Source organism: Myotis myotis, unplaced genomic scaffold, assembly GCF_014108235.1.
Source record: "Myotis myotis isolate mMyoMyo1 unplaced genomic scaffold, mMyoMyo1.p scaffold_m19_p_17, whole genome shotgun sequence".
NCBI lineage: Eukaryota > Metazoa > Chordata > Mammalia > Chiroptera > Vespertilionidae > Myotis > Myotis myotis.
The window spans coordinates 2,440,156-2,463,546 of record NW_023416321.1 but is presented as its reverse complement, the minus strand read 5'-3'; the positions used below and the strand labels follow the sequence as shown (position 1 = coordinate 2,463,546).

Genomic DNA, 23,391 nt, shown 5'->3' with positions numbered 1-23,391 from the left:
CTACTTTTAGACGCCGCGCCACAGCCCACGGGCACTCGATGGCCTGCTCGGCTCCCACACAGGATGCGGCGGGGGCCGGGTCCACCGATCTGACCGCAACATGGCTCTGGGGCCGGACGGCGGGTTCCAGGCCCCAGGCAGGCGCTCACGGCCTTTGGAACCTTCGTCCAGATCAGTGGTTCTCAACCTTCCTGATGCCGCCACCCTTTAATACAGCTCCTCGTGTTGTGGTGACCCCCAATTTCATTGTTACAAATTGAACATCATTAAAGCATAGTGATTAATCACAAAAACAGTATGTCATTATAGATGTGTTTTCCAATGGTCTTAGGCGACCCCTGTGAAAGGGTCGTTCGACCCCCAAAGGGGCGGCGACCCACAGGTTGAGAACCGCTGGTCTAGATTCCTGGTGCCTCGGGCTCCTCAGCGGTCAGGCGGTCAGGCGGTCAGGCGGTCAGGCGAGAACCTTCCTCTCTAGGGTGTGGGGAGGGCAGGTGGGAAGCGCTCAGCGCGCCGGCCTGGCAGACAGCGAGGGTGCCATGAGCGTTAGCTGTGGCGAGCGTTACCTGGCACAGGGGAGGGGAGGGGTGCCGCATTCATTCTTAAACTCCGTTTCTAGCCACCTACACAGAGTTCTCGGATTTGTTTTCTTTCTTTTTTGTAATTTTTTCACTCACAGTTGACATTCAATATTATTTTGTATCGGTTTCAGGTGTCCGGCACAGTGGCTAGACCAGTGGTTCTCAACCTGGGCTGCACATGAGAATCACCTGGGGATCTTTTTAAAATCCTGATTTCTGGGCCTCACCCTCCGGAAATTCTGTTTCTTTGTGATGGGGTGGGGCCACAACATTAGCAACAAAGAAACAGAACTTCCGGAGGATGGGGCCCGGAAATCAGGATTTTAAAAAGATCCCCAGGTGGGGAGAAAACTAAGATGGCGGCATAGGTAAACACTGGGAAATTGTCGCCTCCCACAACAATTGAAAATTACCGCAAAGGACTGAGCAAACATCATCCAGAACAACAGGAAGGCTGGCTGAGTGTAAATTCCACAACTAGAAGGAAAGAAAAGCACGCTGAGAGCCAGAGGCGCTGCGGAGGTGAAGTGCAGAGGTACGGCGGCTCGCGCGCGCGAGGAAAGGGGGTGGCGCCTGAGGACGCGGCTGTCTTTTTGGAATCACAAGCTCCCGACAGCTCTGAACTCCGGTTCCGGGAAGTCTCTGGGGACCCAGGACTCATACGGGGAGAAGCTGGTCTGTCCGGCAGCGGGCGAACTTGAAGACGGCTTTCCCTCAGAGGTGCTTGCAGCAATTAGCAGGTCACTGAGACCCGCGACTCCGGGCGGAGAATCAGCCATAGCTCCTTGATCCGCCCTTTGACTCCCTGAGACCCCGCCCCACCCAGGCTGCGGCAGAGGCTTTTGCATGTGAATGTACCTAACTGCAGCCCAGCCAGGCAGACCCGGAACTTCCAAGAGAAGGCCCAAGGCCCCGCAGCGGCTTGCATTGCTTCACAGCTGAGCCTCTTCGTGGCTCCTGCTGTGTGGCCTCAGGCAGAGGCTGAATTAGCACCTCCTTAGATCCAGGAGCCACTGTACCCAGTGGTCAGAGGGGGGCCATCCAGACTGCAACTCCTCAGATCCATAAGGGACGCACTCAGGGAGCAGACTCAGTGAGCACCAAAGCCCCACTGAAGCAAGTCTTGCCCCAGAAGGGTGTCTTCAGCACAGAAGTTCTCCCACTTTAGACACAGCTGATTCTCACAGCCAATTGGCCGGGAGGTCAATTCCTCCCAGTGATTCTACAACAACCAAGGCACCAAGAGTGCACCAAGAGTGTCCACCCCAGGTAACTGGGGAGGCTGAGCTACTGGGCCCTACAGGACACCTGGCGCGCAGGGCCATTCTATCAACACAGGGAAGCAGCCAAAATGCGGAGACAAAGAAACAGGTCACAAATGGCAGAAATGGAGGAAAGCAAACGATTGGATATAGAGTTCAAGGCCACGTTTATAAGGTTTTTCAAGAATTTTATGGAAACTGCCGATAAAGTTAATGAATCCCTCAATAAGTATAGTGAGACCATGGAGGACATGAAAAAGGACCAACTAGAAATTAAGCATACACTGACTGAAATAAAGAATAATTTACAGAGATCCAGCAGCAGACAAGAGGATCCCAAGAATCAAGTCAAAGATTTGAAATACAAAGAAACAAAAAATACCCAACCGAAAAAGAAAAAAGAAAAGAGATTCCAAAAATATGAAGATAGTGTAAGGAGCCTCTGGGACAGCTTCAAGCGTACCAACATCAGAATTATAAGGGTACCAGAAGGAGAGAGAGGGCAAGATATTGAAAACCTTTTTGAAGAAATAATGACAGAAAACTTCCGCTACCTGGTGAAAGAAATGGACTTACAAGTCCAGGAAGCGCAGAGAACCCCAAACAAAAGGAATCCAAAGAGGACCACACCAAGACACATCATAATTAAAATGCCAAGAGCAAAAGATAAAGAGAGAATCTTAAAAGCAGCAAGAGAAAGACAGTCAGTTACCTACAAGGGAGTACCCATACGACTGTCAGCTGATTTCTCAACAGAAACCATGCAGGCCAGAAGAGACTGGCAAGAAATATTCAAAGTGATGAATAGCAAGAACCTGCAACCAAGATTACTTTATCCAGCAAAGCTATCATTCAGAATAGAAGGTCAGATAAAGAGCTTCACGGATAAGAAAAAGCTAAAGGAGTTCATCACCACCAAACCAGCATTATATGAAATGCTGAAAGGTATTCTTTAAGAAGAGGAAGAAGAAAAAGGAACTCTTACCATTTGCCACAGCATGGATGGAACTGGAGAGCGGATAAATACCACATGATCTCACTCATTTGTGGAATATAAAGAACAACATAAGCTGATGAACAAGGACTGATCCAGAGACAGAGAGGCATTGATTGGACTGTCGGGACTTGGAGGGAAGGTAGGGGAGGGTGGGGGTAAGGGGGAAAGATCAACCAAAGGACTTATATGCAAGCATATAGGCCTAAACAATGGACATGGACAACGGGGGGGTGAGGGCATGAGCAGGGGGGGGTGGGGGGGGTAGAGGGTAACGTGGGGACAAGGACACATATGTAATATCTTAATCAATAAAAAATATATTAAAAAAATAAAAAAAAAAAAAAAAAAAGATCCCCAGGTGATTCTCATGTGCAGCCAAGGTTGAGAACCGCTGGGCTAGACAATCAGACACTTTACAAAGTGTCCCCCCCTCTCCCCCCTTCCCTGCCCCGATACTTCCCCGCCTGGCATAGTTATTACATTTTTCAAAACTGATTTCAGAGAGGAAGGGGAGATAGAAAGATCAATGACGAGAGCGAATCCCTGATTGGCTGCCTCCTGCACGCCCCCTACTGGGGATGGAGCCCGCAACCAGGGCATGTGCCCTGACGGGGAATCGAACCCTGACCTTCTGGCTCACAGGTCGATGCTCAGCCACTGAGCCCCGCTGCCAGGGGGTTATTGTAACATTATTGACTCTATTCCCTGAGCCGCACTTTACATCCTGCTGACTATTTGGCAACGACGAGGTCCTGACTTGCTTTCCTCACATAAAACTTTGATGTCTTTTGAGAAAAAACACTTGCTCCGCACACCGTGAGGCACATGTAACGATTGCTACATGAGAACAACCGCGGAGAGGCCCACACGGGGGCTCCGTGGGGAAGAAGACTCGGACTTGAGGTCAAGGCCCCTCACCAGCCACCCGCAGGCTCACGCAGAGGCGGACGCTCAGCCGGGAACTCGGGGGAAGCTGTCAGCCAGCGTGAGCCCCAACCCGAACCCAACCGAGCACTGACTTGCTGTAAAATCATCTTGATGCCCCAAAAGGTCAAAAATGTAAAAAAAACAACCAACCAACAAAAACTGTTGTGACACCAGAGAGACGCAAGAAGCAAGGGAGACAGGGGTGCACGGGGCACGCCCGTAGGAAACGCGTCCCTGCGCGGCCAGAACAGAGCGCGCTCTCCTCGACGGCTGAGCAGCCGCAGCAAACGCAGAGCGGACGTCCCACTAGGCTTCGCCGGCAGAACTTCACTTGAAGCCAGAAGGAGTTGGTTTTTTGTTTTTTTGTTTTTATTGATTTTGAAAGAGAGAGGAAGGGGGAGGGAGAGAGAGAGAGAGAAACATGAGTGAGAGAGAGGCACACACCCAACAGGGGATCGAGCCCAAAACCCAGGCAGGTGCCCTGACCGGGAATCGAACGGGTGACCCCTTGGTTCCTGGTTTGACGCTCAACCACCGAGCCGCACTGGCCAAGCAGGACTTGGTATTTTGAAAATACCGCTGCGCCACTGCTGGCCAAAGGACTGTAAGAAGGGTCAACCCCAGATAAAAAGGAAGGAAATAGAGCCGCCACCAACAAAAATGTTTTTTAGTTACAGCTCAAGGTGGAGGACCATCACCAGATTAATCTTCGTGAAAAATAAAGCTTCGCCCTGGCTGGTGTGGCTCAGTGGACAGAGCGTCGGCCTGCAGACTGAAGGGTCCCAGGCTTGATCCCGGCCAAGGGCACAGGCCCGGGCTGTGGGCTTGATCCCCAGTAGGGGACGTGCAGGAGGCAGCGGCCATGATTCTCTCTCATCATTGATGCTTCTCTCTCTCCCTCCCTCTCCCTTCCTCTCTGAAATCAATAAAGAAATATATTTTTTTAAAAAGAAGAAAAATAAAACCTCTCCAGGGATGCACCTGCCTGTGAATCATCGGTCCCCCCCAGGGCCGACAGGAGGGAGACAGAAACCGCGGGCGAGCGGAGCCCCACCGACTTGGCCCACTGTATGTCGCCACCAGGAGATGCCCACTCGGCCGCCTGGTGTCCGTTTGTCCCAGGGAGGAGCAAGCCATGCGCATGTCAGCCTTGCCCCCTGCGCCCACCACAGCACCTGGCACACAGCAGTCGCTGGGTAAACGTGTGCTCAGTTCTGCTCGCGCGCCTCGCTCCTGGCAAGCCCTTCCTCACCCTCGCGGACAACCCAGCCATTCTCGAAGGCTCGCCGCCCGCCCGCCCGCCCGCCCCCTCCTCTCAGCACCAGCCCCGAGGCAACGCCCGCCCGCGCCTGCTCCGCTCCCAGAGGCCCTCCCTCGGGCCTTCGCTGCTGTTTAAACATCCCCTGCTCCTGGGTTTTGCCTGCCCCGCTGCACGGGGTCCTGGAGGGAGGCGGGGATGGGAGCGATGGAAGGCGCGGCGAGAAGGGCTGCTGGTGGCCTGGCGCCTGGTCACGTGACTTCGGGAGAATTTTACGGGAAACACTTAGAACAGCCCTTCATCGACGCCGCTTCTGTCCTTCACCTCCCGGAACCTCAGTTCACTCGCTCACAGAATGGGACTGACGCTAGCTCCGCTGACGGGTGGGCCTTTATGAAGATAGAGATAATGTCCGGAGTGCAGGACCTTCCGCAGCCCGTCCACAGCCACGGCAGCTGCTATTCCAAAGCCTCCTGCTGGGTGCAGGGAACCTCCAGACAATGGCGGATGAGCCGAAGGGACTGAGAGAGACGGAGCCTCACGTCAACGCGGACCCCGAGGGCACCGTCTCCGTCATTCGTTCAGGAAACGTGTGTTAGGGGCTATCGCTACGCGCAGGCTTCGTTCTGGTGCCGCGAAACGACCGTGAGGGTAAGTCCTGGCCCCACAGACTCACCTCCTACAGCAGCGGTTCTCAACCTGTGGGTCGCGATCCCTTTGGGGGCTGAACGACCCTTTCACAGGGGTCGCCTAAGACCGTCGGAAGACACATATATAATTACATACTGTTTTTGTGATGAATCACTATGCTTTAATGATGTTCAATTTGTAACAATGAAATTGGGCGTCACCACAACATGAGGAGCTGTGTTAAAGGGTCGCGGCGTTAGGAAGGTTGAGAGCCGCTGTAAGGGAAGGCAGGTGACACACAGGGCGAGACGGGGCAGTAAACGTTTCTACGGTGATAAGCGCGCTCAAGAGGGAAGGAAAGGCAGGATCGCGAGCTGGCGCTGGGCCAGGGCTGTCGGCGGAGCGGCACCGAGGACGAGTCTGAACCCCGCGGAGACCTGGCTTCTGGGAGCCAGCCTCACCCTCAGGCAGACGCCCGTGGCCTTGGGACGGCTCAGCTCCTAGTGCCAGCGACCCAGCTCCGCCAGTGGAGGCGCCCTCTGCCTCCCGGGACCCCCGCCTGCCTCCCAGGGCCCCACCTGCCTCCCAGGACCCCCACCTGCCTCCCAGGACCCCCCACCTGCCTCCCAGGACCCCCCATCTGCCTCCCGGGACCCCCGCCTGCCTCCCGGGACCCCCACCTGCCTCCTGGGACCCCCACCTGCCTCCCAGGACCCCCCATCTGTCTCCCGGGACCCCCTTAACTCAGACCAAGCCACAGACACGGGACCGGCCCCGCAGGGAGCGGCCTCACCCCCACGTGCAGCACATGGTGAGCCATACCGCCACGGGCCTATTCCCCAGGAAGTTCAGGTCGCTGTTCTCTCCAAACAGGTAGCCTTCGGGGTGGGCCGAGTCGAACTTCTCTCCTCCCATGATGAAGTGGCTGGCAAAGTAGCTTCCTGGAGAGGGAGACACGAGAGCCAATGACACCCAGCCGACTAGGCCAGGACAGGCGCCGATTCAGGGAGACGTGGGCCCCCTACCCATCACCCGAGCCACTGCCACGCCCAGGACAGCGTCCTCCTCTCGACTCAAGACCACGGCACCAAGTAGAGAAGCAAAACCGTAGCAGCGAGAAGCCACGCCACCAAACACAGCACAGATCACCACTCTCCTTTCGGCATCCTGACCGGATCGTCCCGGGACCCGTCTCCGCTGCCCTCAGCCCAACACCAGGAGGCCCCGCGACGCCCATCAGTGAACACGTATGTGCATTTTGTTCCTGATTTTCCCCCCTTCAACTCGAGGTGGTTATTCTCTGTCATCCATGCATTTTGGAATCTTTTTAAAAAAATGTTTTTATTGATTTCAGAGAAGAAGGGAGAGGGAGAGAGAGATAGAAACATCAATGATGAGAGAGAATCATCCACCGGCTGCCTCCTGCACGCCCCCTACTGGGGATCAAGCCAGCAACCCTGGCCTGTGCCCTGACCGGGAATCAAGCAGTGACCTCCTGGTTCACAGGCTGACGCTCAACCACTGAGCCACACCGGCCAGGCCAGGTGATTCTTTAATTAAACAACAAACAAGGAAAGATTCTTCGAGAGCCATCGCAGCCCGAATCAAAGCAAACGCTAGACAATTCCCCATCCAAACGTAAAGCCACAGGGAGCAGCCATCTGCCGGGATGCCACTGGGCAAGCCATCATTTAGGAAAGCTTGATGATCAATTATTGATGGCCAGCACTTACAGGCCCTATTTTCCAAGTGCATAATTTATAGAGCGGGGAGGTGCCTCGAGTAGAAGCAGCCATCTCAAGTCATCAAGCCATTTAAAGCTGACCCTTAGTGAAATATATTTTCTATACGTTATGTATTTATGGAGAAATTATATATTTATTATACATGAGGTGAACTTAGAAAAGTGAAGAGTTTACGTTGATGGGTGGCTTGCCCAAATCATGAATAGGGAATGGTGGGAAGCAGGGTTGGTGCCTGGCGTGCAGCAGGCTGAGTTCAGCGCGGGACACGCCGAGTCGCCAGGACCTGGGAGCGGTCAGGTGAGGGATGGGGACGGTGACAAGCACGGATCATCAGCTTACAGGCTCCTAGCTAGAGAAAAGCACCAATGGCCTGGGGGCGGGGCAAGGGCTTAGAGAAGGTGCCAGGCTTCTATTGGAAATGCACCCCCTTTGGGGATAATATTAAAAGAAAAGAAATGATCAAGAACATAGCGTAGAGCTAACTGTAGTTTTGCTTTGCATCTAAAATCAAGAGCCCAAATAGACAGACCACAATGAGGGTCGATAATTCACGGATGAAAAGAGAATTTTTCATTTCAGTAGAAGAGTCCACACCGCGTCCCTTTACAAAGCTGATCTCCCCTGGTATTCAAAGAATACCTCACCAGCCAAAAGGAAAAAAGGAATTCATCAACGTTCGGCTTTCTCCTTTCTTGGGAATGGAGCCCTCTGAAACTTGCCCCAGTGCCGGGCGGGAGTGCTCAGGTGGTTGGGCGTCCTCCTATATGGCGAAAGGCGGCAGGTTCGATTCCCAGTCCGGGCACACACTCAGGTTACGGGGTGCCATCCCTGGTCAGGGCACATTGTGGGAGGCAATGGATCAGTTTCTCTCTCTCTCTCTCTCTCTCTCTCTCAAAAAAACGATACAAAAATGAAAAGGAAATAAATGTGTTTTTTTAAAAGTATTAAAGCAAAAAAGACATCCAGGTAAAAAGTCAAATTCCTTATCAGGGAAGAAAATGACACCCGTACTTTTCCTCAGACCTGTGCTATCCAATAAAACATAAATGCAAGACACACATGTGGTTTTAAATGATCTAATAGCGACTGGTGCAGCCACTATGGAAGACAGTATGGAGTTTCCTCAAAAAACTAAAAGTGGAACTCCCATTTGACCCCGTGATCCCACTTCTAGGAATATATCCCAAGAAACCAGAAACGCCAATCAGAAAGGATATATGCACCCCTATGTTCATAGCAGCACAATTCACCATAGCTAAGATCTGGAAACAGCCTAAGTGCCCATCTGTAGATGAATGGATTAGAAAACTGTGGTACATCTACACGATGGAATACTACGCTGCTGTAAAAAAGAAGGAACTCTTACATTTGCAACGGCATGGATGGAACTGGAGAGCATTATGCTAAGTGAAATAAGCCAGTCAATGAAGGAAAAATACCACATGATCTCACTCATTTATGGGTAATAAAGACCATTATAAACTTATGAACAGAAATAGATACAGAGGCAGAGCTGCCTCGAACAGACTGTCAAACTACAGCAGGAAGGCCGGCGAGGGTGGGAGGGCAGGAGGGGGGTGGGGGGGGTAAGAGATCAACCGAAGGACTTGTATGCATGCATATAAGCATAACCAATGGACATAAGACACTGGGGGGTAGGGGAGGCCAGGGGATTGTCAAGGGCAGGGGAAAAAAAAAAGGAGACATATGTAATACTCTTTGTAATACTTTAAACAATAAAAAAAAATAAAAAAATAAACAATAAATTAAAAAAAGAAATCATAAAAAAATAAAAATAAAAAAAAATCTAATAGCCACAGTTTTCAAAAGTAAAAATAGCCGAAACCGGTTTGTCTCAGTGGATAGAGCGTCGGCCTGCGGACTGAAGGGTCCCAGGTTCGATTCCGGTCAAGGGCATGTACCTGGGTTGTGGGCACATCCCCAGTGGGAGATGTGCAGGAGGCAGCTGATCGATGTTTCTCTCTCACCGATGTTTCTAACTATCTCTCTCCCTTCCTCTCTGTAAAAAATCAATAAAATATATATTTTTTAAAAAATATTTTTAAAAAAAGTAAAAATGAACAAGCAAAATTAATATGTCTTATTTATCACACTATTTTGGATATCTAATATATCCAAAATGTTGTTGAACATGCAATCAGTATAAAAAATCATTAAGAAGCTATTTACATTCTTAAAAAATTTTTTTGTATGGAATCTTCAAAATCTGTCGTGAAATGAGCCAGCCAGAGAACGTTAAACATCATGTGATCTCACTTGCAGGTGGAATCTAATGAACAAAATATACTAACAGACAAAATGGAAACAGACTCAGACACAGAGCACAGGCTGACAGCTGTCAGAGGGAGGAGGGTTTGGGGCTGGGTGAAGGGATTAAGCAAACCCCCCTCAGAATAAAAAAATTCACAGACACACACAACAGGACGGTGATGACCAGAGGGGAAGGGGTGGGGGAGGTAGACATGGGTAAGGGGGGATACATGGTGATGGAAGGAGACTTGACTTGGGGTGGTGACCACACAACGCAATATACAGGTGATGTGTTACAGAACTGCACCCCTCAAACCTATGTGATTTTATTAACCAATGAAACCCCAAGAAATTCATTTCTTTTAAGTGATAATTCAGCTCCATGAGAGGTAACTCCGAGGCCCACAATTGGTCTGGGCTGCCCGCTGTCCTGTGCTCATAACCCCTGCGCACGGAGCTCTCTGCTCGCCTTTTATGTTCTAACCCAACTGGGGTGTTACACACACTGGCCTGCCCGCTGCTCTCCTCCGCCTAATGTCCCCAGCCCGTTCCCACGCGCGCTCACGGCCTGGCCGCGCTGTTCTGACGGAGCACGTGCCGATACTCGGATTGCAGGCGCACCGGCCGGCACTGAGCGGGCAAGTACCGCACCGTTTGCGCCTCGCAGCAGCCCTCTAAGGCAGGGGTGACTGATGTTTTCATTTTACAGAAAAGGAAACAAATGCACAGAGAGTCTAAGCCATTTGTCCAGAGTCACACAGCCGGTAAGAGGCAGCGGCAGGCCCCGAAGCCAGCGGGTTTTATTCCAGAGCCTGTGTGTGCTCTGAGCCATCACACTATCTCCACTGAATGACAAAATTAAAATATATGTATATATATACGGATAGTTATTTGATTGTTTTTACATGTGGGATATGTCCTTGTGGGATAAGGATTTAGTCTTTTTTTTTTCCAGATAGGAAACTTTATTAACACCATTTATTGACTATTATTTGAAATGCCCTTTTTACCAGGCAATATATACCTAGATCTAGGCTCTATTCTATTCTGAACCCGTACAATATAATTTAACAACTGCTACCTTAATAGTTTCCAGAGCAAAGCACACATCCGGGGCCCAAACCCTTCCCACAGGCCCACCCCCGACCCTGGTCCCTCTGCCGTCTTCCTCCTCATGGCGCTCCCTCGGAACCCGCCTCCAGCAGCCCCTCACAGTACTGTGTTTCCATCCATCCTCTCGGCCTCAAGGTGTCCCTCCCCATCCGAGGTTAACATTCTAACTACCTGAGCTCTCACTCTAACTACCTTGACCTCCTTGAGACCTTAACAACCATCCTTTCTCCACGTTTCCATTCCTCTCGCTCCACTGGCTTTTCACTTGCCTCATTATATAAACACTAGAGGCCCAGTGCATGAATTTGTGCACAGATGGGGCCCCTCTAGGTGGCCTGCAGGGATCGGGCTAAAACCCGCAGTCCTGCACCACCTGCAGCTCCTACCTGTCGCTCCCGCTCATCCCAGTCCTGCTGTGCCTGCCGCGGGCTCGTGCCCAATCAGTCCCCATCGGGAGAGGTTCCCGCTGCTGCAGCAGCATTCACCAGCCATGAGCCCTGCATCTGGTGCCCTGCAGGATGGGGCTGAAACTGGCTCTCCAACATCCCCCGAGGGATCCCAGATTGCGAGAGGGCACAGGCCAGGCCGAGGGACCCCACCCGTGCACGATCGGGCCAGGGAGAGACCGCGGGAGGGCTCCAGGGCGTGTCGGGCCCATCTTGCTCAGTCCCCGATCGGCCGGACCCCGGCAGCAAGCTAACCTACTGGTCGGAGCATCTGCCCCCTGGTGGTCAGTGCACATCATAGCGACTGGTCGACCAGTTGACTCTGCCCCCTAGTGATCAGTGCACGTCATAGTGAGCGGTTGAGTGGCCTTAGCACATCATTAGCATATTACACTTTGATTGGTTGAACAGTTGACCAGTCACCTGACAACCGGACACTTAGCATATTGGGCTTTTATTATATAGGATGCTCTCTCCCCAACTTAAAAACAAATACAAAAAACAATTCCAACCCAGCTGGCGTGGCTCAGTAGTTGAACATCGACCTATGAACCAGGAGGTCACAGCTTGATTTCTGGTCAAAGGCACATGCCGGGTTGTGAGCTCGATCCCTAGTGTGGGGCATTCAGGAGGCAGCTGATCACGGATGTTTCTGTCTCTCTCTCTCTCTCTCCCTTCCTCTCTGAAATCAATAAAAATATATTTTAAAAAAATTCCAGGGAGCATTTGAGATCCTGCTCCCTGGCATATTTGGTTAGTTTGGCTTAAATAAACTCATAAAAATTCTCAAAAATAAAAACTCCATCTCCCATGCCTTAATGTCCACCCTCTTGCCCATCCATCCATCCGTTTGTATGTCCGTCCATCCTCCTCTGTCTGCTTCCATCCCACGTCCTGTAACTCCTCAAAGCTTTACAATGGTCCCCACCACTCCGCCGAAACTGTTTCCGGGACCGACAGCCTTTCCCCTCACTCACGCACCTCAGGAGCTCCCGGAAGACGTCCACTCCGTTCCGGAGGCTCCCTGTTCCTCGGCTTCTGAAACCCCGTTCAGTTCTGCCTCTTCCTGCCTCTCCCTGGCTCCACTTCTCGCCCAGGCCACAAACAGGGTCACGGCTCTAAGAGCTCAATCCTCCCTCCACCCTCCCATTCTCCCTCCTCCTGTCCCTCCCTCTCCCTCTCGGTCCTTCCCTCACAGAATCGCAGCAAAGGCCTTGACTTGGGCCGGAGCCGGGTCTGACGCTGGTATTTCGGTCTTCCGGCCGCGTGACCTAGAACCAAGTATTTAACACTGCTGAGCTTCGGTGTCTTTATTGGGGAAACAGAGATAATAAAACCTCTTTCAAAAAAGGATTATTGTCGGGATGGACGCCTCTGCAGACCCTGTGGGCAGTTCGTACCTGTTGCCTTCTCCTTCCTTACACGCGACTCCCAAACCGTCGTCTCTCATCTCTAGCGTTTCAGGCCGGATCTTTAACCACCCGCCCTACCTTTCCATCTGGCCATCCCGTCTTCGCCTGAAACTCAATGAATACCCTTTTCTTCCGGAAGGAGATGGAATTAAAGAGCATTTTATCTTAAGAGCTGGCACCAGAACTCCTCTTAGAAGGCAGGATCTGTTTTTGGAATTTACCTTATTAAGCTATTACAGAGGGAGAGAGAGGGGGAGAGAGACATCGAGGTGAGTGCAACCTTGTGGTGCATGGGATGACGCCAACCAACAGAGCCACCCCGGCCAGCGCCCTCTGTACGCTGTCTTTAATCAGCTTTACTGCGGAATAACACACACAGCATAAAATCTGTCTATTGTACAATTCAGTGACACTGGGCACTCTCCCCACGACCCAGTTGCAAACATTTCGCATGACTACCGAGACGTTCCCTCACTGCAACCAACTCCCGCTGCCATCCGGCCTCAGGCCGATGCTCTCTCTCTGCAAACTTGCCTTTGCTAGGCATTCGCTGTGATGGCCCCACACCACCCACAGGCCTGCACGTGGCTTCTGTCACGTCGCTACTGGTCTTGAGGTGACTCCATGTTGCGCAGCAGGCGCAGTCCATCCTTCTAAAGTGCTCACTGGTATTTCCCTGAACAAATACACCTGGTTTTGTTAACGCCTTCACAGCCCGCAGGCACCTGGGTGGTTTCCAGTTTTCTGACCGGCAGGAGCAATGCTGCTGTGAACATCTATCTGCACACGTGTCTTTGCATGAATGCGCGTCTTCATTTCTTTTGATGGGTTCATAGGAGTGGAATTGCTGGACCATAAGATACACCGATGTTTAGCTTCTTAAGAAACTGCCAGACTCTTTTTCCGAAGTGGCTGTACCATTTCACATTCCCGTCGGCAATACGCCAGAGTCACAATTTCTCTGCATTCTCACCAACACTTGATCTTGCCTTTTTTATTTTAGTGGTTGTGGCTTTAACTGTACCGCTCTAGGAACTACTGATGCGAGCATCTTTCCAGGTGTTTATTAGCCATTCTTTTTTTTTTTTTTTAATATATTTTATTGATTTTTCACAGGGAGGAAGGGAGAGGGATAGAGAGCCAGAAACATCGATGAGAGAGAAACATCGATCAGCTGCCTCCTGCACATCTCCCACTGGGGATGTGCCCACAACCAAGGTACATGCCCTTGACCGGAATCGAACCTGGGACCCCCAGGTCCGCAGGCCGACGCTCTATCCACTGAGCCAAACCGGCTTTGGCTGGATACAAAATTCTTTGTGATTTGTAAGTATTTCCTTTCAGGGGATGGCTTATCTTTTCATCTTCTTAACATCTCTCAAAGCAGAAACGTTTTCAATTTTGAAGAAATCCAATTTATCAGTTTTTTCTTTTATGGATTATACTTTTTATCTCTCACATCCATATTTCTCTCTGTCTTTCCCTCTCTCTTCCATTCTCTGTAAAAATCAATGGAGCCCGGCCAGCATGGCTCAGTAGGTGAGCATCGACCTGTGAACCAGGAGGTCACAGTTCGATTCCCAGTCGGGGCATATGCCCGAGTTGTGGGCTCGATCCCCAGTGGGCGGCATGCAGGAGGCAGCCAATCAATGATTCTCTCTCATCATTGTTGTTTCTGTCGCTTTCTCCCTCTCCCTTCCTCTCTGAAATCAATAAAAAAATATTTTTTAAAAAATCAATGGAAAATATCCTCGGGTGAGGATTAAAATAATAATAATAATAAATAAATATTGTCTTTCATATCTTCTTGTAGGGTTTTATAGTTTTTAGCTCTTGTATTTAGGCATATCGTCCATTTAAAAAAATTTTATTGTGATATAATTCACATACTATACAAGCAGCTACTTAAAGGGAACAATCCCGTGGTTTTTTAGAATGTTCACAGAGTTATGTAACCATTCACCACTCTCTAATTTGGGGACATTTTCATTACCCTAAAAAGATCCCATTAGCAGTCACTCCTCATTTCCCCCTCCCCCAGCCACTGGCAGTCAGTAATCTACTTTCTGTTTCTCTGGATTTGCCTCTTCTGGACATTTCATATAAAGGGATTACACAATAACACGCATCTGGCGTCTTTGGCTTAGCATCCGTGTTTTCAAGGTTCACCCATGTTGTAGCAAATATCAGCAGTTCATTCCTTTTTATTACCAAATACTCCTCATTCTGTGGGCTTACTACATTTTATTTCTCAGTCGTTTCATTCATCAGTTGATGGGCTTTTGGGTTATTTCCACCTTTTAGCTATTGTGAATAATGCTGCTACGAATAAACGCTTTTGGGTGTGGGTATTTTTTCATTTTTATCACTGATGGGTGTTGGATTTTGTCAAATGTCTTGTCTACATCTATTAAGATGATCATGTGGGGCTTTTTCCCTTTATTCCACTAATATAGTATATTAACATGGATTGAGTTTTCAGATATTAAGCCAACCTTACATTCCTGGGGTAAATCCCGTTTGGTCATGGCACATTCTGGATTCTTATTTATCTCTGTATGCATGCATTCTGCCTCTGACACTAGATGATAAGCTCTGAAATTTTGGAAGGAGCATAATTTTCTTTTTTTAATCCTCACCTGAGGATATTTTTTCCACTGATTTTTTTTTTTTTTTTTTAGAGAGAGAGTGGAAGAGAGGGAGGAGGGGGAGTGAGAGAGAGAAACATCCATGTGAGAGAGACACATCAATTGGCTGCCTCCCAAATATGCCCCGACCAGGTCCAGGGATTGAGCCTGCAACTGAGGTACGTGCCCTTGACGGAGAATAGAACCTGCAAGCCTTCGGTCTGCAGGCTAACGCTCTAACCACTGAGCAACCAGCCAGGGCAGGAGCATACTTTTTAAATAATGATTTTTAAAGACTGTACATTTTGGTTTAAAAAAATTTTTTTTCATAGTACACTTTTTCAGCAACTAAAAATTCAAGCTTAGCATTTATGTAGTAAGAATCATTAAAGTGGAAGCCACGACGTTAAATTTTAGGTATCAACGTGGCTAGGCTATGGTGCTGGCCTCGGGTACACACTAGTCTAGATGTTGCTGTGAGGGTAACTGCAGATGTGACCGGTATCTAGAATCAACTGACTTTATTTTCTTTAAATATGTTTTTTTTAATATTTTCTTTTTTAAAAATATATTTTTTATTGATTTTTTACAGAAAGGAAGGGAGAGAGAGAGTTAGAAACATCGATGGGAGAGAAACATCAATCAGCTGCCTCCTGCACATCCCCCACTGGGGATGTGCCCACAACCCAGGTACATGCCCTTGACCGGAATCGAACCTGGGACCCTTCAGTCCTCAGGCCGATGCTCTACCCACTGAGCCAAACTGGTTAGGGCTTTAAATATGTTTTTACTGATTTGAGAGAGCGAGAGGAAGGGAGAGGGAGAGAGAGAGAAACATCGATGTGGAGAGCAACATCGATCGGTTGACTCCCATACACACTCCAACCTGCAGCCTGGGCATGTGCCCTGACTGGGAATCGAACCGGCAACCTTTTGGTGCCTGAGACAACACTCAACTGAGTCACACTGACCAGGGCTCTATAATCAGCCGACTTTAAGAAAAAGAGATAAACCCTTGATCATGTGGGGGCTTCATCCAACCAGCTGAAGACTTTAAGAGCAACAACCGAGGCGGCCTGCAGAAGGATTCTGCCTCAGACGGCACCCCAGACATGCCGCCGGCCGCCAGCCTGCCCTACGGAGTGTGGACTTGCCCGCCCACACGATCCCATGAGCCACTACATGACATATATTCTGTTTCTCTGGAGAGCCCTGACTCACAGCCACCAAAGAGCGTGTGCTGTCCACGCTCCCGCTGTGCCACGCCCCGCAGCGTGAGTGACAAGCTGATTTTAGGGCGTCTGTCCTGCTGCTCGCCGGAGGCACCACAGTCCCGGGGCACAGGGCCGGAATCCATACCCTGGCACAGAGCGCCCTGCACGGCACACAGCAGGTGCTCCGTAATGCCACGACGGTAACAGAGAGAGAAAAGAGATGCTATGGGACAAAGAACACAGCCGCCGTCACACAGGGAAATCAGAGGGCCTGCATCTTAAGACAAAATCAAGAAGTGAAAGCAATCCGTCTGCTCTCAATGAAGTAGAAAAAAAGAAAGAAAAAAAAACCCACTGGAATTTTCCCAAGTAACAGCTTCCCGCCTTTAAGTGTTTAGAAAAGTACTGGTAGCATTTGGCTTCTCGGTCTGATGACGTCACCATTAAACAGAGCAACTTTGTGGTGGGTTTTTTTTCCTGGGACTAAACGTATTTACTACAAATTTCAGGAACCTACTTATTTTTAGCTAAAGGATCAAACTGTGGCAGAACCAAATTCTTTTTTTTTTTTTATATATGTTTTTATTGATCTTTAGAGAGAGAGGAAGGGAGAGGGATAGAGAGACATAAGCATCGGTGAGAGAGGAACATCATTGGTCGGCTGCCTCCTGCACGCCCCCCTGGGGACCGAGCCCATAGCCTGGGCAGGCACTCCGACCAGGAATGGAACCAGTGACTTCTTGGTTCCTGGGTGGATGCTCAACCACTGAGCCACACCGGCCGGGCCAAGTAATTCTTTAATAGGCAGTAAGTTCCATATTCTTAAGTCCCAACTGATGCGCCTAAACGCTAAGGGAAACTTTTATAACTACGTGACAGGCAAGGGCTCATTGCCCGTGTTTTAAAAACTGCTCCTGCCACCAGACCAACCCATGTGACGAGCAAATGTACGCTTAATATAACAAAAATTTGGAGAAGGATGATGTTAGCTGCTCAGGACTCTGATGACCATTCTGAATTTTTATTTATTTTTAAAATATGTTTTTATTGATGTCAGAAAGGAAGGGAGAGGGAGAAAGAGATGGAAACACCAATGGTGAGAGAGAATCACTGATCGCCTGCCTCTTGCACGGCCCCACACTGGGGATCGAGCCTACAACCCAGGCATGTGCCCTGATAGGGAATCGAACTGTGACCTCCTTGTTCATAGGTCGACGCTCAACCACCGAGCCACGCCAGCCGGGCCATTCGGAATTTTTATGTGTTTACGTCTTAACATCTGAGCAAAATGAATGACTCCTATTTTTCAATTTGCTCAAATACGTAGCAGGAAATGAACTAGATGCGCCAGGTGCTAAGCTGAAGTGAATTAGACGGTCTTCATAGCATGTCCGTTTCTTCCAGGAGAGAGGAAACAGGCCTAACGACTCGTATCAATATGGCTGTCCCCTTCGAAAGATGGGCACACATGCGCTAAAAACCACCACCTCAGCACGGTCACACCTTTGCTGAACAAACGAGTGTGGGCTTTTAAAGAGGCAAAGATCTGAGAGAAGGATTCAGTAGCATGTTGAGCTTCTAACTAAAAAATGGCAAAGACCTACCCTGGCCGGAGTGACTCAGTTGGAGCATCATCCTGGACACTGAGAGGTTACGGGTTCAATTCCCGGTCAGGGCACATGCCCAGCTTGCAGGTTCGACCCCTGCCTGGGGTGTATAGAGGAGGCAACCGATTCACATCCATGTTTCTTTCTCTCTGCCTCTCCCTTCTCGCTCCAATAAAACATATCCTAGAGTAGGGATTAAAAACAAAGACCTGGCCCTGGCCCTGGCCCTGGCCCTGACTAGGTAGCTCAGTGGGTGAGGGTCCTGATGCGCCAAGGTTACAGGCTCAATCCCTCCCTGGTCAGGCAGGGCGCACACAAGACTCAGCCAACGAACGCACAAGTAAGCGGAACAACAAATCAATGTTTCTCTCTCACTAAAATCAATAAAAATCAAAAAGAAAATACGACAAAGACCTAACCAGATGCAGAACAGTGCTATTTAAACAGCTTCCTAGGCGAATGCAGACGTGCTACAGAGGAACGAACTCCCACCACACCTTCTGTTACTTAACTGATTAGTATTCATAGCTTAACAAAACCATCACCTAAGAACAATGCGTACATTAATCGTGGCTGCATTGTTTGCAATAGTAAAAGACTGAAAATCTCCCAAATATTCATCAATAGGAGATTATGTTAAAAAAAAAAAGGGGGGGGGGGAGGGAGCCCTAACGGGTTTGGCTCAGTGGATAGAGCATCAGCCTGCGGACGGACTGAAGGGTCCCAATGTTTCCCGCTCATGCACATACAAAGCTAAAGGTTTCCTTATTTATTTATTTATACTGTGAATCCTCACCAGAAGATATTTTTCCATTGATTTTTAGAGAGAGTGGAAGGGAGGGGGAGAGACAGAGAGAAACATCGATGTGAGAGAGACACATTGACTGGTTGCTTCTCGTACACACCCCGACTGGGGCCAGGGACTGAGCCTGCAACCCACGTATGTGCCCTTGACTGGAATCGAACCCGAGACCCTTCTGTCCGAGGGCTGGTGCTCTAAACACTGAGCAAAGAGGCCGGGCGGGTTGCCTTAAAAAAAAATACAAAAACCAAAAAGCAACTTGTGCTGGGCGCTGAGCCCATCACCCTGGGACAGAGGACGGTGCTGTCCTGGGACAGCTGCTCCACAGGCAGGGGAGTCTCAGGCCTCCCACTGCACCCCTGGGGGAGCCGGCTCTGTGCTGCTCTGTCGGAACCAGAACTCAGGATAAGACTCGACACCAACCCAGTCGGACTCCTCAGCAGGGACAGGACTCTGAGTTCTGTTCCAGTTTTGAGGCAGAGCAGCCTCCATTCCACAAGTCATCAAGGACAAGTTCAAAATCGAATTCCTTGTGAAAGGCAGAGGCTGATGGGTTATAAGAGCACCGCCCTGGCCGGGTGGCTCAGTTGGTTAGAGCGCGTCCCCATGCGCCAAGGTTGCGGGTTTGGTCCTCGGTCAGGCAGGGCACAGACAAGAAGCAACCAATGGCCCTGACCGGTGTGGCTCAGTGGATAGAGCATCGGCCTGCAGACTCAATTGTCCCAGGTTCGGTTCCGGTCGGGGGCATGTACCTTGGTTGCGGGCACATCCCCAGTGGGGAGTGTGCAGGAGGCAGCTGATCGATGTTTCTCTCTCATCGATGTTTCTAACTCTCTGTCCCTCTCCCTTCCTCTCTGTAAAGAATCAATAAAATATATTTTAAAAAAATGGGCAAGTACTGTGATGGCAAGGTCAAAGAAACACAAATGTCAAGCAATTAAAAACAATTATTTTTTTTTAAAAAAAAGAAGCAACCAATGAATGCATAAATGGAACAAACCGATGTTTCTCTCTCTCAAATCAATCAATTAAAAAAACCTTTTTTTAAAAAAGAGCCCTAGCCCGTCGGACATGGCTCGTTGGTTGAGCATCGACCTATGAACCAGAGGTCACGGTTCAATTCCCCATCAGGGCACATGCCCAGGTTGCAGGTTCGATCCCCAGTGGGAGGCGTGCAGGAGGCAGCTGATGGATGATTCTCTCTCATCATTGATGTTTCTCTCTCTCTCTCTCTCTCTCTCTCTCTCCCTTCCTCTCTGAAATCAATAAAAATATATTTAAAAAATAAAAAAGCCCTACCTCTAGGGTCATCCTGGCCAAACCAATTCATTTCTCTGGGCCTCCGTTTTCCTGCTGGTGAAATGAGTGGGTCTTGGCCACCTTCTCTCAAAGATCCCTTTCAGCTCTAAACACTGTAACCCCACGAAGAGCCAGGTCAATGCGAAGATCAGATGAAGTGTGGGAGATGCCACTAGATGGGGGCACACGTGCAAGTTCACTCAGATTTCCAAGCACACAAAGGTTCCGGTTCCTGTTTTCTGTGTTTCGCCTTCAACATAAATAACTTGGTCCACTTGATGCAAAGATTTCTCGAATACAATATTTCCGACTAAAAATGAGTAACAATTAGGTAAAACTTTAAAAAATTGGTAGCGTGGAGAGGATTGTTTAAGACTACAGACACTGAGTGTGTTGGCTAAGAAAACTTTTTGGTGCTGCTTTTTTAATATACTTTTATTCATTTCAGAGAGGAAGGGGGGGAGAGAGGGAAAGGGAGAGAGAGAGAGAGAGAGAGAGAGAGAGAGAGAGAGAGAGAGAAACATCAATGATCAGAGAGAATCATTGATCAGCTGCCTCCTGCACGCCCCCTACTGGGGATTGAGCCCGCAACCCGGGCATGTGCCCTGACCGGAACTGAACCGTGACCTCATGGTCCATAGGTCAATGCAGACTGGGCAGAAAAGTTTTAGTTCGGTCCATCACCCTTTCATTACCATCACCCAAGATCCATACTTCTATCAGGATCCTTCGGGGAGCAGCGTTCCAGCGAACTGCCCACCTAATTCCCACAGGTGAAGGAGGCGGCAGCCAACCACCGAAAACTCCACACTCAGCAAAGCACGCTCCATTTCCTGATCGGTAAAAGCTAAGTGATTTCAGAAGAAAAAAAAAATTTTCACAAGTACGGACTTGTGCTTATCTTCATCTGTTAACAAGCAAAACGTGTGCTTCCTTTAGCACCGGTTTCACAGTCATGATTAGCTAGAAGCAGGGGTTCTCAACCTTCCCAATTTCATTGTTACAAATTGAACATAATTAAAGCATAGTGATGAATCACAAAAACAGTACGTAATTTTATATGCGTTTTCCGATGGTCTTAGGCGACCCCTGTGAAAGGGTCGTTCGACCCACAGGTTGAGAACCGCTGACCAGAGCGTGATTAAATCTCGAATGAGCCACAGCTTCGCCCCAGCCGGTGCCCAAACAGCTCCAAGCACAGGCATGACCGCAGGGCTCACGCTCTGGCACAGACGCAGCGAGGAGCGCGACTCCGGCAGACGCTCTGCGCCCCGCAGGTTCGCTGTCTGGTCCCCGCTTTCACCTGGCACGACCAGGGCGGACGCACTGCGGGAACCGGCGCCTCTCATTAGCAAGCCTTTATCCGATTGCCCAACCCTGACACCTCGCCAAAGTCGCCGCCGGCCTCATCAGGGCCCGAGCCACGGAGAAAGGGGCGGCCAGGGGTCCCCTAAAGTCCTGGAGGAAGCAAGGAACGGAGCAGTTGGGCAGGCACCAGCAGCTCAGGGCTGGCGGGCGCTCCAGCTACTGGCGAGTCTCTCTCCTCTGCTGTCAAAATCCCCTGCAACTCGGATGCCTCGGCCACATTGGTGTTTGAGTCCATGGCTCCTGACAGCAAGCAGGTACGTCTGTCCGTCCTCAACACCTGCGCCCGACCCAGAGGCGCCCCCATCCCAACCCGGGCTCGCTGCGGCTCGGGCAAAGGGGCCGTCCAGCGGGGTGACTGTGACCCTTCCCATCCCAACCCTTCCTGCTGAACACCCCCCCCCACTACCCCCACCCCCACCCCCACCCCCGCCTCCAGCCTCTGGAAACGCAGCAGCACCGCACGCGCACTGTCGGCCTCAGCAGCCCCAGCAGCCATGAGAAACCCAACGCAAACCCGCGCCTGTGCCCCTCGGGGCCTGGCTTCGGCCAGGGCCAGCACCCAGCACCCAGCACAGGTGCCTGTCTCCCATGCCAGGCGCGCCTCCCCTGCCTGCAGCTCCCCAGGGAAAAGGGGGTCTGGGCAGGGAAGGAAGGGAACCCGCCCGCGCCCTGGGCACCCCGCCCCTCGGGAGCCGCAGGCCCCGGGCACGCGTCGCTGTCACAGCACAACGTGAGCGCAGGCCGCCCACCGCCGCGACCCCCCAGCCCCTCCACACCCCTGCGCGCCCGCAGCGACCGGCCGCTCCAGGGTCGCTCTGCAGCCACGGGGGCCGCTCGGTCCCCAGGGCGCCCAGGGCCCCCGCCCCGCAGCGCCGCGACCCCCTCCCCAGCCCGGGGGCCCCACCCGCCCTCACCGGACTTGGGCGGGTAGCGGTACACGGAGTTGGCCGGGATGTCCACCTCCTCCACGCCCGCGTGCTGTCGGCTGGTCAGGGCGCCCATGGCCGCGGCGCCCGCGCCGCCCGAGGCGTCTCAGCGCGGCCGCTCGCCCCGCGCCCGGAGCGGGGGTCGCCTGCCCGGGGCGGCCGGCTCGGCCTCGGCCTCGGCGCTGCGGCGCTGGCGGCGGGGAGCCCGGGGCGCGCCGCGCACCATCCTCCGCCCCGCACGCCGGGCGCCGCGCGAGGGGGGCTGCGGGGGGCCGGGGGCGCCGCCGCCTCGGGACGCGTGATGTCAGCGGCGGCTCCGCGCCGGGACCGCGGCGGCCACGGCCAATGGCGCGGCGGGGCGGGAGCGGCCGCGCGGCGCCAGCCAATGGGCGGCGGGATGCGGCGGAGGGGCCGCCGGCCGGGGCGGGGCGGGGCGGGGGGCGCGGGGTCGGCCGGAGACTGCTCGCCCGGCTCAGGTTACCGGGGGCGCGAGGCCGGCCCAGTTCGCCCCGCATTGTCCCCCACACGCGAGGCAGCCCAGCGCAGCATCTGCAGAGCCGGCGGTGATGGTCAGGACCCCGCAGAGGGGCGCTCGCAGAGGGGTATCGGGGACCATCTCACCCCCCAGTAGGCGCCTCAACCCCAAAGTGCTCCGCCGACCACATCACCCAGGGGTGACCAGTGCCGGTGACCCGCGGGGACCACGTCGCCATCTCGGGCAGCACCTGCAAACGGCTGACCCTGCAATGCTGTTCACGGGTCCCGGGCCAGCGCGGCTGCCCTGAGCTGAGGAGGGTGTCGGCCCGAGGTGCGATGTGGACAGCCAGGCCTGGACCGCCTGGCTCAGTGGTTGTGCGTCCCCCTATGAACCAAGAGGTCAAGGTTCGATTCCCCGTCAGGGCATAT

At 51.6% G+C, this 23,391-nt stretch overlaps 1 protein-coding gene across 3 annotated transcripts in view; it reads right to left on the bottom strand.

The window, feature by feature from the left end:
- RNF157 (ring finger protein 157) overlaps positions 1-22,733 on the bottom strand; it is a 68,048-nt gene extending 45,315 nt beyond the window's left edge. For 2 of the 3 annotated variants that reach the window (XM_036340752.1, XM_036340754.1), the window contains exons 1-2: positions 22,474-22,731; positions 6,478-6,596 (exon numbers count right to left, since the gene is read on the bottom strand). In XM_036340752.1, the coding sequence (XP_036196645.1) occupies positions 6,478-6,596; positions 22,474-22,561 (207 nt within the window). In that variant the 5' untranslated portion in view covers positions 22,562-22,731. Of the gene's footprint in view, positions 1-6,477; positions 6,597-22,473 lie in introns of all 3 variants that reach the window. The other variant, XM_036340753.1, reaches the window with a different exon arrangement.
- Between the last annotated feature and the right edge of the window lie 658 nt (positions 22,734-23,391).